Source organism: Phocoena phocoena, chromosome 7 (assembly GCF_963924675.1).
Source record: "Phocoena phocoena chromosome 7, mPhoPho1.1, whole genome shotgun sequence".
Taxonomy (NCBI): domain Eukaryota; kingdom Metazoa; phylum Chordata; class Mammalia; order Artiodactyla; family Phocoenidae; genus Phocoena; species Phocoena phocoena.
This window is the reverse complement of record NC_089225.1, coordinates 85776774-85792160: the sequence shown is the minus strand read 5'-3', so window position 1 is coordinate 85792160 and position 15387 is coordinate 85776774. Positions and strand designations below refer to the sequence as shown.

Below are 15387 nucleotides of genomic sequence, written 5' to 3'. Positions count from 1 at the left end.
TTTAGTTCATAGCCATTTGCCTCTAGCTATACTAACGTATTTTTTAAATCCATACTTTAAAATTTTAAGTAGTCCAATATTTATTAAAAAATCAGTAACATTTATTTTGTGCTCATTTTACATTTGGACCAGGGTTTCCAAGTCCACTCACTACACTCCCAGAGCTGACCACTCACTGTTTACTGCACTGGATCCATCGGTCTCCATCCTTCCCGCAGTTGCCTTTCTCTGTGCCTTCTGTATTCAGCTTTTCATAACAGAATTTGTCAGACCCCGAAGCCTCTTTTGGAGATGAGCAAGAAAAGAGAATTAATTTTAGTTCTCTTTGCTATCCATAACTGGGAGGGTGCCAGTAAATATTTTAATGACTGGTGTTTAAGAAAAAGGAAAAAAAAATTCCTAATTTGTAGCACTTGCCAATTTCCATAGTGTAAATTTCCACAGTGTAATACATGGCTAATTTCAAACTAAGACTATGATGTCAACTGGCTTCTAAAATTCCTGAAAATTTAACCAATGGCTCTTATAAGCTAAGACAGGACAACTCCAACACACCATTCTTTTTAACTTGGGAGACAAATTTATTCCCAATTCTTGGTGGTGGACTTGAGGGTGGGAGGTAGGATTAATCAGCAGCAGGAAGTAGTGAAGTGACACAGAGAAAACTAATATCATTCCTAATCCTGCTTTCTATTAATATCAGTAGGCATTATAAAGTCTGAGCTCATTGAGATTTTACATTGGCACATGGATTTTGATATTTAAACCTTTTTAAAAGACAAAAATGCCTCTATTATCTTTCCCTTGTCAAAACTGAAGCACTGAAAGTAAATCTTTCAGTTAAATGACATTTGCCAAACACTGAAATCACTTGTGCATGGGTCCTAGTCTCCTTTTGCGTGCTTTCTTTTCCTGGTGGGTGACCCAGCCTCTGCCAGCAAGGCAGAGCCATTTCTCTCTCTTCCGGCCTGGCCCTCATGAACTGAAGTTCACTGGCGAGGCACTACAAATGTCAGGAAGAGAATATGTGTACTGACATGTAGGGAATGTACTGAGAAGCGCAACCATGTACCCGAATCTCTATCTGTCTGCATCTCAAAAAGTACTTGTGTTTCTTCACTTCAAACTGAGATAATCAATTATAGAATTTAAAAAAACAACAACAAAAGTCTGGTTCTATCCTAGGGTAAAAGAACAGAAAGCTAACTTGAGGGGGTGAATGTTAAATCCAAGGTACAAAGAAAATCAGCCAGTGGCTGGATAATAAGCATGACCACTGCACTCAACCCAGTCTTTGCAGGTGGGTGTAGCATCCCTTCTGTCACAGCCACAATCACTGATTGGCACTTTTTGGTTCAGGTGACAAGTCCCCAACATTAGCAGTTGTTTGCTGTGGTTTTGTGACTAAGATTCACCATTCTCTTCAGCCTTTTCTAGTTGTTTGTTTGTTTGTTTGTTTGTTTTTTAATCACCCCAAGCTGTATATCTCTTTCAGCAAGACTGGCAGTGAAGAATATTAAGAGAAACCTGTGTGTGACCAGCAAGCAGGAAACATGACCTACTTGTTCCCCAGATGTACTGACACTGGTTATCCCGTGTCTTGCACTCCCCGTTGTAGCAGCGGCCCTGAGGACAGAACATATGTTATGAGGCACATGCAGCCAGTTCCATTTTCCCCAAAACTCTCACTGCAAGGTCTCCTTTTCATTGTTTCAGACAAACTTGTTTTCTTTTTCATTCGGTACCCTAATACTTTCACAGTGAAAATAAAAACCATAAACATCTTAAGAGAAGCATAAGAATGACAGTTAAAATTTAAAACACAAAACATACCTCATAGTACAGCTCTTCAAATCCAACTAACTGTCTAAATTTTTTAATTTTATGAGAAAAAAATTGAGACATTTCTTTGGGTGATACCAATATGATTTTTAGCTTTTTTTGCATGTGAATGGTTAGGATATAACATAGCTTCAGGAAAAAAAAAACCCACATTACAACAGATTACCATATTTTTCCATCAGAGACAGGCTGAAATGATTAAAAGATAGTCACAACTCAATAAATTAGGCTTCTAATTCTTCAGCCATTACATTTTTTTCCTCACCCTCAATCTGGACAGTTTGTACCCAGAGATAAATATAACATGTTTGTATTTTATACGACATAAAGCAACTCTGAATTAGAAGACCACTGCAATAATTTACTGTTGTTTGAATTGCAATTCCCTATCAAAATTACATTTATCAAAAAAAAAACACCTTGAAATCTAATCTTTTTATAAAATCCCATTTAAAACCTACAGCCCAGCATACCTGATTTTGATTGCATGCATATCCATCTTGCTTATGAAGATTTGGTGGGCACTGAAAAATATAACCTTTTTAGTTAACACTCAGCATGTGAAGTATATTCAGATTATGTGTACAATATATTAAAATGCAAAAAAAAGTAAGCATGATTTTATTATTGTGAATTGTGTGCTACATTCATATCAGTAAAAGTTATGATAAGTATTTTAAAAATGCAAGCATGGTGACTCTATAATTAGGAAAACATGAGTAACTCTTTGAGTAGGTCATCCAAATTTATTCTGCAATTATTGGTAAAAATGAATCAATCAATTAGGTCCATACAGTGGGTGCTTTTTATGTTTCTCCGTTTTCCATGAGATGGGCTAAAATAATAATTTACGTTCACTTGCCTGTGGAGTTAAAAGTAGAAGGGATTAAAATGGATAATGAAGGGAACAAATCAGCCTGTTATGCAGGAGTGGACACGTTCAGGAACTAATTTACAAGACTTCGCTCAGCCCTGTGAAAATGTCAAATTTGCATGTGACACCCATGACGCTCACCTCAAGGCCACATTACTGAGAAAGAAGAAATACACTGCCCTTCAACTCAATATAAGTGCTGTATCTCCATTACATTTCTGACCTGTTGAACTACAGATTTGTTACTAGAGCAATCATGATGTGACAGTTCTTTCTTTTTCCAGGTCTATTTATCAAATCATTTTTTATAAGGAAAAATAAGGAAAATTTCATTTTCCCCCAACATTACCCTGAGTAAATTAAAATTTTTACTTTCTGTGTGTCTCATTTACCACATTTAAGAGAGCTAAAAAAATTAAGTCAAGGCTCTGCTACAGCATTCAAAACAAATACAAAAAGGGAAAAAAAAATACATGGGTGTGGCAAGTGAATAAGAAACATAGCAATACCCACTGAGGTCCTCCCTTAGTTTTCACCTTCTCAGTAAATGACAGTCCCACTCTTCCAACTGTTCAAGGCCAAAACCATGGAGTCATCCTATGTTCCTGTCTTTTTCTCACACTCTCCTTCTATTCCATGAACAAATCTTGGTAGCTTCTACCTTTAAAGTATAATTGCAATCTGACTTTTCTCCATTTCCACCGCTAATGCCGGGTCCACACCACCACCATCTCTCACCACCATCTCTCTTCTCTCTGATGATGCAACAGCCTCCAACTGATTCCCCTGCTTCCACTCTACTCTCCTTATAGGCTATAGAGCCACCAGAGTGTACCTTGAAAAACCTAAACCACCTCATGTTGCTCCTCTGTTGATGGCTTCCCCATCTACTCACTGGCCTTCCAAGTTCATCATGATCTGCTCCTGTGCCAGCCCCATCCTCACCTTCATCTCTCTGACCTCATTCCTACTCTCTGACTCGACGTGAATGTACCAGCCATGCTGCCACCCCACGGCCTTTGTCCTTGCTCTTCCTCCAATCTTTCCCCCAGATTTCTGCCGGGCTTGCTCTCTCACCTTTTTTAGGACGTTGCTCAACTATCAGCATCTCAGAGAAGCCTTCTCTAACCATGCTCTTCAAAACCGTAACCTCCTTCCCCATGCTGGCATCCTCTGTTCCCCGTTCCCTATTTTTTTTCTTCTCCATAACATGTATCACCAACTGAGGATCCGTGTATTTTACGTATTTGCTTGTCTTTTGTCTGCATCCTAATGCGAGCACCATGCAGGCAGGGATTTTCTGTCCCTGCTGCCTCCCCAGCACCTAGAACAAAACTGGCTCAATTATAATTGAGACGGTGCTCAATGACTATTGGCTGACTGAGAAAATAAATAAATGACCCACACAGATACGATTAAGTTCTTCTATTCTGCAACACCAAGGTGTTTGTCATGGTCACTACAGAAAGGTAACAGAACTAATTTAGAAGTGCGAAGAAGCAGTAACTTAGGAAGGAACACATCGAGATTAAATGCTTTGGTTCTACATCTTTCTAAAGAACAACTGACTCTCATACAAGCTTTCATTCAACCTAATGGTAACTCTTCAGAAGATGTAATTATCAGCATGAGAAGCTGGTTTACTGGACCAACTGCCCAGAAACAGAGATCCCTGGGCCTCTTTCATCCAAAGCCACTCAAAACACCATCATTTTCTTATTAATCAACTAACATTAATTATTCACTTACTCCGAGATGAAAACAACCAAGCCGGACAAAAATGCAAAAGAAATGTTGCTACTAGAATAGGTACATCAGGGGCTAAACAATTTTCATATTTGACTTTTGTGATGTTTCAAGAGGAAAAAACTAGTAGGAGTCACTAATTAGAGAAAAAAAGCTCTTGTTATAAACTGTCACAGCTGCATGGAAGAAGATTTCTAATCAAGCTATTCTTCGTTTAGGCTAATAAAAGTCACTTGCCTATCACTGAAATGTTCAACAAAGGAAATTACGGATGTCTCTCGTTGTCTGGAGATATTTAAAGCAGAGGGACCATAAATCTGTGTACTTTATTCTGCCTGTGAGCAGAGCTCTGGATTCGGTCTCTAAATGCCATTTGAGCCCCCAGTTTTATGCTGTGCAGGAAGGTCCAGTTGAGGCCGGCTTTCACAGTGCGATAGCCTTTAAATGTACTTATTTTGAAGTGTGCTATACTCCCATTTTGATGACATATTTCATAGTACTAACAAAACACATTCCCCACATCTTTAAAAAAATATCTTTATTGTAAAGTCTATGGCAATTCAAGAGTTAAAGGTTGAAATGAAAAAACTATACTTTTAAAAGAACTGAACACACAGAACCAAAACCATATATGATGGGTATAAAAATAGCATTATTCTACAACACTAAAAATATAACTCAGCGAAACGGTATATCAAGAATGTCAGTACACTTGTCATAAAACACTGAATCCACAATTCTTACATTCTGCCACTATATTATTTAAAAATTGCAGAGAAACCTATTTACATATTTATATATAAAAACAGATATGCATAAAAATCACAGAAGAATAACAGCCTGGATAGAGTTCACTGTACCATTCCTTTGTACCATATCCACTTGAATCGAGCCTCAGATGATACATATCGAAACCTTCAAAAAGGTTAATTAGGAACCTTTGTTTTCCCCTCCTCACGTTTCCTTCCAGGGAGGGGAACTCAGTGTAACTCCAGTTACTCTCTGCTCCTGTACTCGATTCTCCAGGCAGGTAGAGTGAACGGTTGGGTTAGTTGGCTGGCTGATTTGATAAACTTGAGAAGAGTAACTTGGCCTTCTGGCCCGGTCCTGCCATCCTTCTCCTGCCTACTCACATAAATCATTCTCTCTCTATTGCTCCTCCATGGCATACAAGGCAAGGGCTGGCTCTGCACCGACAGGTCATTCCAGGCCCAATTTTGTCAATAACATGTTGCTATAGCCTGAGTCTGGGATCTATAAAGAGGCCCATTTAGCCCTCACACTAAGCTATGGCTTTCAACTTGGCTATTTGCAATAGCAAAAATGATATTTTGGCTTCTAACTGTACTCTATCAGAAGCCCTACCTGGCAATAGGTAATTCCACTCCTGAGAATTTGTCCTAAGGTGCTAACTCCAAACAAGAAACACTCTTAAAAATGCATAGAGATTCACGACCGTATTAATCATAATAATGAAATACTGCCAACAATCTAAATATCTACCACCACCGGATGTAGAAGTTACTGGTAAATCCACATGGCAGACTTTCATGCAAATGTAAAGAGGATATCTATAAAAACTGTGTCACAGCATGGGTAAATGCTCTTGAAATAACGTTAGAAAGAAATGAAGGTAGAATGAAGTCAAAAATTCTTACCAAGCCCCTCCCTGCCTGATTCCCGACTTCCTCTCTGACTTGTTTCCACTATTCCCCAGCTATCCCTGCTTTCATTCCACCTCTTGAAGAAGCCATGCTTCTGTACTCACTGGGGTTTTTTGCATTTATTTGCCTTTCTCCATCCAGCAGAATGCAAGCCCCATAAGAGCAAGGACTTTTCTATTTCAATTCCTCCCATATCCCAGCATTCACAGCAGTGCTTGTCACAGAGCAGGGGCTCCACAAATGATCATTTGAATGACAAATAAAGACATAAAACAACACGAGATAAATGTTTAAAAATTAAAGAAGGAATGCCAGAAGGCAACCTTAATGATAACGTGATAATTTTAATGTGAGGAAGATCATGCCAAAGTGTGTGGGCCATGAAGCCAGGGCTTCAAAACTGGAGCGAGACGGTGACAGAGCTCAGGAAGGGAGTCTTCTGCTCCCAATCCCATTTCAACCACAGCAGTGCTACTCTTCCCAGATTTCTACATTGGGCTTCCATCCAAAATTTTGTTGGTAAGCTGGGACGAAGTGAGAGAGTGGCATGGACATATATACACTACCAAATGTAAAACAGATAGCTAGTGGGAAGCAGCCGCATAGCACAGGGAGATCCGCTCGGTGCTTTGTGACCACCTAGAGGGGTGGGATAGGGAGGGTGGGAGGGAGATGCAAGAGGGAGGGGATATGGGGATATATGTACACGTACAGCTGATTCACTTTGTTATACAGCAGAAACTAACACACCACTGTAAAGCAATTATACTCCAATAAAGATGTAAGAAAAAAAAGAAAGGGTTTTGTGGCTTAAAAATGCTTGAAAATAGCTTTATCAGTGTGAGGGTACTGTTTTAGATGTGGGGACCAGGAAAGAAAAATCAATTCGTTGGATATAAGCAATATAAAGGGAACTAATTACGAAGGGGAAATTTGGAAGAAAAGAGATTTTTTAGGTCCAAAAAGCCACAATAAACGTTCCTAAAATAAAGGCATGGGAGGAGCTAGAAATTACTAGAAAACAGAGCAAAACAAAACAAAAACAAAAGAACCAAATCATATTCACACACGTAATCCAAACTGAAAGCTTTACAATATGTATTTGCAAGTAAGATGCATTACCTAAAACTCAGTTTGCCATACCTGGCCAGAGTCTCCAGTGCAGTATTCGGTAATATCACACCCATTCACAGCATCCCGACATTCATACCCTCGCGGCTGAAACTGCAAATCAAAACTCAATATTAGGAACCAGTATTAATTAATATATCAAAGAGTTAACATTCTTATATTCACCAACAATCATGACATCCTTTCATAACCACCGCCAAACTCTTTTTATGAATCAGCAAGATAGTTCCAGGATAAAGATAATACCCAAATACTACTCTGTGTAGTAAACATGAATCATTAACCAAGGCATTACATGTTCAGATTTCAAAATCCACTATCTCAGAGTATTATTTTTGGGAAACATTGCGATGACAATTATGCAAAGAAGAAACACTGGTGTGGCTTAAGACAAAAGAACAGAACACTAAAACATAAATATTTAGGATCTCTCTGAAGACTGATATGCACACCCAACCTGCGCTGAGTTACCAACTAGCTTGGATATTAGTCTTGCTTTAGCTAAATATACACAGGCAGATTTCAATTAATTCATATGAATTTCCTTCAGTGATGCCAGTGAATGCCTACTGAATACAAGGCACTTTGTTTCTCTGGGTGGTGGGTGGGTAAAAGATGAAGGAAAGAGTCCATCATCTTCAAGCAATTATAATCTGGTTGGGGACATAAGCAAGTACAAACTAAGCTAGAATCGCCTAGATTACCACATGCATAATCCCTTTGGTGTTGGATAAAATTAAATCATATACTTTTATGGTTTTAAAGGATATTAGAGATTTTATAGATGAGAAAAAGGAAAATTTTAAAAACGTTTTTTTAAAAAATTAACCAGAGGTCTCTAAAGATGGAAGTAACTGTGTGTCCACACATACACAAGTTGTGCATATACACATATAAACATACATACATACATACATATATTACCTCCTTATCTAGCTTTCTTGCCTTTATAAGTGATTTAAAATATCAAATGTAAAAACATGAGCACTAGGTTTTCTGCTCAGGGTCTAAAATAAATTAGGATGTGTTTTAAAGAAAAAGGTTATAAGTAGGGCTTATTAGAAAAAGACCACAAGAATTGTCCCTCTTCTATTCAACTATTTAATTTGGTTTTCACTCATGATAGTAGAGCAATTCTCAATGTTTATTTTGGAAGGATTATAGATATATTTTCTTAGGGAGGTACCAGAGAATAGAATGGTTGGTAGTGAATCATAGTAAAGATAATCATTGTAACCCACAGAATTTGGATAGATTTATTGATTCTGCAAAATCGCCAGGCTAATATGTACAGTGTCGATCAACAAGTCTGTGACAAGTTGTACAAATACTCAATGTACACATTGAGATATTTGGCTAATATGTCAACGATAAGAAAGATGAAACTGTCAGAGAACTCACAAGACATGAGGTATTATTACAGCAGGGCCCGTCGCTGCAGTGGGCCCCATTGGAGAGAGAGCATTTCTTACAGCACAATCCATAGCATTCCTAGAGAAAACACTTCACGTGAGTAAATGAGGAAACCTACCCACTGGTCATTCAACATGCTCTCCACATGTAACTTATGCCTAATCCATGTGAGGAGATGTATATAATAGTAAGCAAATCTTTTAGGAAAGAATGAACCACTTTAAGCAATGATAGATTCCTTCCAGCTATACTTCTCAGCAAAGTACGATCTTCTAAGAAGGGGCTTCTCTACCAAAAAGTAAGCTTATTTTTTAGCAGGCACCCAACCCTAGGTTAGCTCTGTTGTATTCTTAATAATCTAGTTTTACAAAGACAAAACTAATATACAACACAGAAAGAATTTTCATGAGTTAGTAAAACTTGTCTGAGATGAATATGAGCTATGAATTTTTAAGAGATACGAATTTGATTAGAGGAATCCATTAGGTTTCTTCAGACAGAGCCAACGATTAATTCTAACGTGTCTGAGCTAGGATTAAGCATTGATGAGAGAGCTCAGAATAAAGGCACTAAGACCACAATGAATGATGGGGCAGACTTCCCACTAACGTTATTCTTCTGCACTCTGGGTAGATGTGCTGAAGGTAGAAAAGATCTCTTATACCTACCACATGGATTCCACAATCACACTCCTCCCCAGCTTCCACATATCCATTTCCACATTCTGTGGGCTCAAATAGCTGAAAGAGATTAGAAAGATAAAGGGAAACCATTTTAATTCATCACAGAAAATCAACACTCCAATCAGGCTACACACATGGCCTTATAATCAGCTATCACGTGGTATTCTTCTGTGATCTGTTGTTATGGCATCTTACAAATGTGTCTGTGTGAGAATCACTTAATTTATTAATAACACTTCTAAAAAACATATTTTAAATGGGGTATTATCTCTTGGAGGATTCTCCGGTAGTGGGCTCCAGAGATGACCTCTACCATTAGAGTTACTTTTCAGAGAAATAAGCTGTCAAGAGGAATAGATCACTTTCGTATTTGCTAATGGAGCTAAAATGCACGCTAATAAGACTCACAGATACCTAATTTGTTGACTTATAACCAGGCAGCTGAGAAGATATAAAAACTGTCAAGAAGATAAAAATGCTTCATTCACAGCTAAATCTGATATATGCCATCAAGTAAATGCAAATAAACTTAGGGGAAAAAACTTTTGCTGGAAATCCATGCCCATCATTCTCAGTGAAAAGAAATCTGCACCGTCTGAATCATATTAAGTAAATGTGCAGACATATGCACAGATGTATAGAAATTTCTCAATCATTCCGGGAGCAATGGTAGAGTCAAATTTCTAGAATAATCCACCCTACTGGTGCTATGAACTTGCTTGCCAAATAAACTATTACAGACCAGCTGTTGAGGCAGCTGATTATTTATAAGAAACACTCCTATTTCCCATCACCTGGGGCAAGATTTTTCTGTGTATATCTACTATACTCAGGTGAAGATTAGAAAAGGACATCCCAACCCAAATGCTCAGAGCCATATATATGACAGACAGCAGCACACACCCAAGGAACAGCTGCCCTCCCCTGAGTCCACCAAAGAAAGATCTGATCCTCCTTCCACTTCCAGGAAAGGAAAATTGCTATAAGGAGCAAGGAAGTTTTCCACGATACTTGGGTGGGACTTCCCCATGGGAAAATCCAAAGACTAAAATCAACAGTCCTCATCTCTGTGATATTTTGATCAACAGGGAGGAGAAAATGGAAAAGGGGAAGGCAGACTGGAACATGAGTAGTGCTTTGTATCAGGACTCCCATGTAACCCACTGTTCGATTTCATTCTTAGGACTCTTCTTCCATCCTGAGACAGGTCACTATCACAAACCATATGGCAAACATGGCAGTTGAGAAGGTTCCCAGAGCACAGAAAAGATGCACTTAGATAATGTGAAAATAACACATAAAACCTGCATACATACATCCACTGACTACAACACTTGGAAGAAAGTCAGTTCTTTCACACATACATATAAATTATTCCACTGTAATCCATAGCAGCTTTTAAAAATGTTTTCTATATATGTTGTTTAAAAAGAAAGAATTTCAGGGCTTCCCTGGTGGCGCAGTGGTTGAGAGTCCGCCTGCCGATGCAGGGGACACGGGTTCGTGCCCCGGTCCGGGAAGATCCCACATGCCGCGGAGCGGCTGGGCCTGTGAGCCATGGCCGCTGAGCCTGCGCGTCGAGAGCCTGTGCTCCGCAACGGGAGAGGCCACAACAGTGAGAGGCCCGCGTACCACAAAAAAAAAAAAAAAAAAAAAAAAATTCCGTATTTACTAATTTTTTAAATTGAAGATGTATGTGTATTTTTATTTAGTTTCCACATAATCCGAATAAGTTGCTTTCTACTCACAGGCAATTTCAGAAATCTAATGATGGATCCTTATACACACACTAGAGATCTTAGTATTTTCAAACAACTCAGTGTTGTTTCCTCAGGCATGATGCTTATAATTAGCTGGTGAGCTGCAAGGCAGGTAAAATTAGCCATGTACTTTGCAATTCAGAAATGTCAACAGCTCACATTAATTCATTATTACTCACTGCACCCATTTTAAACACTCTGAAGCTTTCAGATTTCTGTTGCATTGAGATCGATGCCATGAAAAGCAGGGAGCTGAGTTTCATGATGCAAGATCACTTTAAAATTCCTGTTTCTTTTTCTGCAGCCTTACTGAGATTTTATACAGCTGTCGGGCATCAAAGTATCATCCCTAACTTAGCAGTATCACTTAGTTATGGGGATAGGAATAAATTATTCTGACAGTTATCGACATCAGACACTGATTGTTTTTTTAAAAAGGCTAACATGATTTCACTGCTCTCTCAATTTGCAGAGTTATTAAACATTTTGTATAGCAATGGATTATATTTGACTTATGATGGAGTATCTTAAAAAGAAATATGAAATGTGCAATGTTAGAATGTCTATGCCGTCTGCTAATTCTCATCAATCCTGTCCGTTTGCCTGTTAAGCAACTTCGTTTCTAAACATGTTATGGGTCGACAGTCCCATATCCAAAAGCTCTATAGCCTGTGAGTTTAAGAATTCTGGCTTTGCTGGATTTTAGAAAAGTATGATGCATTTACCCTGTTCTATATAACAGCCCTGAGGGGTCTGGTATACACCCTATAATCAAACACATTAACATTTGTGCAGTAAAAGACTTAAGAATACTTACACTATGAGGGATAAATAAAGATTTTCAGTTCAGGATAAGTTGTACCGTCCACTATGTTTTCTGCAAACTCATAAAATATACTTCCAATTTTCAGAATTTTTGAATTAAGGAATTGTTGATAAGAGAATATGACATTGTGTATATAAATTTTCATGAAATGCCAATTGACAATGTGGACCTTCCCAAGTAAAGATATATATATCTCTTCATATATATATATACATATATATACATATATGTATATATATATATATGCCTGTATTTATGGGGTCCATAAATACAGGCATATATGTATATATATATATGCCTGTATTTATGGGGTCCATAAATACTTTGGGTCATTTTTTGGCTGGCTGATATTAGTAATGCTTTCTATCTGGGAGAATGGACCACACATACCGCCCCCTGCCAAAAAAAGAAAAGAAAGTAAGAAAAGCCTAGAAATTAGTTATACCCCTAGAGAAAATGTCAAGGGGAAATAGAATTTTTGTCAGAGAAATGGGCTAAAGTAATGTATCTTAATCTAACCCACTATCTCTTAGCAGCAAATGAAGACACCAACAAGAACATTTCAAAGATATTTTAATTGAAGGACTGTCTGTTTGTTTTTTGGAGGAGAGGGCCAAGAGGAGGTACAGCTGGCACTGAAACACCAGAGCTTCAGAGCAGTAAAACTATAGTCTTGTAATTCATTTAAACGAGACTTAATCTTTAACATGATAAAGCCTTTTATAACTAAATATTAATCTGATTGGAAAGAAACCTGCTTTCCAAGCCAAGTATCTGATATTTGGCATAATTCCATTGTAAAAAAATTGGAGAAATAATTACACTTTCTAAATTACTAACCTTTGTTGGCCTGTTGAAAAGACAGGCTCCACCCCCTCTGTGTAAAAAGTCTCTATACTCCAAAATGCTGCACTTTGAGAACTTTCTGGAATGGGATACCCTGAGGAAATAAAGAATCAATTATGTAAAAAATTTACCAAAAGCAGTCATCAGAGAAGAAAATTAAAACGCTTGAATTAGAATAAAATCATCACTCTGGATCCAGATGATTCTACACAAACTTTGACAAGGCACTTATGTTCAAACTGCTAAGTAAGTATGTGTGGTAGAGTCTGTAAAAATAGAAATTCAAAGAAAATCACAGATTTGGGGGCTAGGTTACAATCTCCTTAGCAGTCAAGACCCTTTGTGCTCAGGCTTGAAAGAGTTTTTGAAAAGTTCATCCCCAAACTTCATCTAGGCTGTATATTAAAATGTGGTTACTAGCACTGACATATATACACTACCAAATGTAAAATAGGTAGCTAGTGGGAAGCAGCCGCATAGCACAGGGAGATCAGCTCAGTGCTTTGTGACCACCTAGAGGGGTGGGATAGGGAGGGTGGGAGGGAGATGCAAGAGGGAGGAGATATGGGGACATAGGTATACATATAGCTGATTCACTTTGTTATATAGCAGAAACTAACACACCATTGTAAAGCAATTATACTCCAATAAAGATGTTAAAAAAAATGTAGTCACTTTTATTCGCTCTGTCTCAGTAAAGATAAGCAGGGTTTTTTGGGGGGTTTTCGGCCTCTGTCCTGAATAAAAGGAACTTGGGAACCTACTAGATTTTACTTTGGAGAAGGAAGTTGTGAGGGTCAACTGATTAAAGATTATGTATTGCAGGCTTCAGCGACACAATTGAGGTAAACAAGGAAACCCTAAAGAGATGTGTTAGACTATATATGTTTTTATGTGTATATACACACAGTCAAAACAGAATTAGGGTAAGCGCCTTCTGAATTAGAATTAGGTAATAGCTCCTTATTCTCAAATTCAAATACTATTCGGTAATATTCATGATTTTGCAGGAATATAGTGAACCTCTTTGTGAGTTAATCAAATTACTATCACTGTGTCAGTACATAGGGGAATATTATACGTATGGTCAAGGTTAAACTGAGTCATACACATTGATTCCTTGGACATATTTGTCATAGTACTTGATTTGAGAGTATTAGGTCACTTATTCTAGGATGTGATCCAATAGATTTATATTTCCCTATGTATGAGGGTAGTGTATGGAAGTAGGTAAAATCTACCATTGTTGACAGTGATCTCTTACAAGAACCATGTAGAAACATATACTTGAGAAAATACAAATTAAGCTTAAATAATTTTATTATATCCTATGTGTAGTCAGTCTAAAAATCTATTTAGAAACTGGAAGTTTAGAAGACAGAAGGCCTCTCCCGATAAAACCAGTATTATGAATGGTGTTACCGTCTGTAGGAAGCCTCAGGGGAGGGGGAGCATGAAAGCTAACGGTTTCAAGTTTAAACTACATTTCTAGAAACACGTGTTCTAAAGTAGCAAGCATAATGGCTGACTCTCTCCTCAAGCCTTCATGCTCACACGCCTCTTGTTCCCTGGACTCCTGGTACACAAATAAGGAAGGGACTCTGTAAAAGTAGGTCAGGGCTTCTGGCAACTGGGGATCACAGGGAGGGGGAAGGACCAGAAATGGTGATGTGCTGAGCAGATGTCTGGCATGGGCAAAGGAAGTGGGAGAGACACATGAGTGAGGAAACCTCTTCTATCTATTAGGAGTGGGCTCTAGCTTAGGAGGCCTTGCGGCAGTGGCTCCCATGGGGCAGGGGTCCCTGGGAAAGAGGGCAATGTTTCTAGGCCTTGGTTCACAGATGCAACAGCAACCCTGTAGTTTCCAAATGATCTACAATAGGAGACAGGAGTTAGGCGAGCAACTATTCAAATGTCTATCAGTAGAAGACCACCTAGACACGATAAATCTGTCTTAATTTGTTTAAAAAAGCTTTATTGATTATATAAGGAATGCAGTACAATTTTATTACAGTAAACATGCCTACTTACGAGTTCCTTAAAATATAAATTGTTGACTAAATTGGTTTTCACTGACAGTTTAGACACCCAGCTTTTATCCTAACTGTACTAAAAAGTTAATGCATCCACTAAACGTAGAAGCATTTAACCATGTGCTTCCTTTAAGGGTTAATAGATGTAGAAGTGGTTACTTTATTTTACTTTTATTACCAACTTTAAATAAAAAATTAAAGTATAAAGTAAACTAGCCATTTCATTTTTTAAAGGATCAGACAATGAATTATTGAATTTATTCTAAGGCTTAGCCTAAAAGACCAGCACCTGAGAGACCGTGTATCTAATTATAGGTAACAATTTCAGTAAAAGGTATATAACAATGCATTTGCAATGAAAATTTACCCCGTCTCCTCCATGATGCAGCCACCCCAGGATTCTGTGCAGTCACATTCTAGTCCAATGAAACAACAAAAAGCAACAAAAGAAAAGGGAAACAACAAAAGTCACAGCTTTAATTTGCATCACAGCTCTTGAAATAGTTCCTTATTACCAATTCCATGTCAGACAGGTACAGAATGTGAAGTCTCACCAAACAAAACCTATT

The 15387-nt window shown here is 38.0% G+C and overlaps 1 protein-coding gene across 1 annotated transcript in view; it reads right to left on the bottom strand.

Annotated features, from left to right (window-relative positions):
- Positions 1-15387, bottom strand: part of ADAM23 (ADAM metallopeptidase domain 23) — a 162644-nt gene that overhangs the window by 27292 nt on the left and 119965 nt on the right. The window contains exons 14-21 of the mRNA XM_065880437.1: positions 15186-15234; positions 12780-12879; positions 9339-9410; positions 8659-8748; positions 7270-7350; positions 2316-2366; positions 1563-1626; positions 177-282 (exon numbers count right to left, since the gene is read on the bottom strand). Coding sequence (XP_065736509.1) covers positions 177-282; positions 1563-1626; positions 2316-2366; positions 7270-7350; positions 8659-8748; positions 9339-9410; positions 12780-12879; positions 15186-15234 — 613 coding nt within the window. The remainder of the gene's footprint in view (positions 1-176; positions 283-1562; positions 1627-2315; positions 2367-7269; positions 7351-8658; positions 8749-9338; positions 9411-12779; positions 12880-15185; positions 15235-15387) is intronic.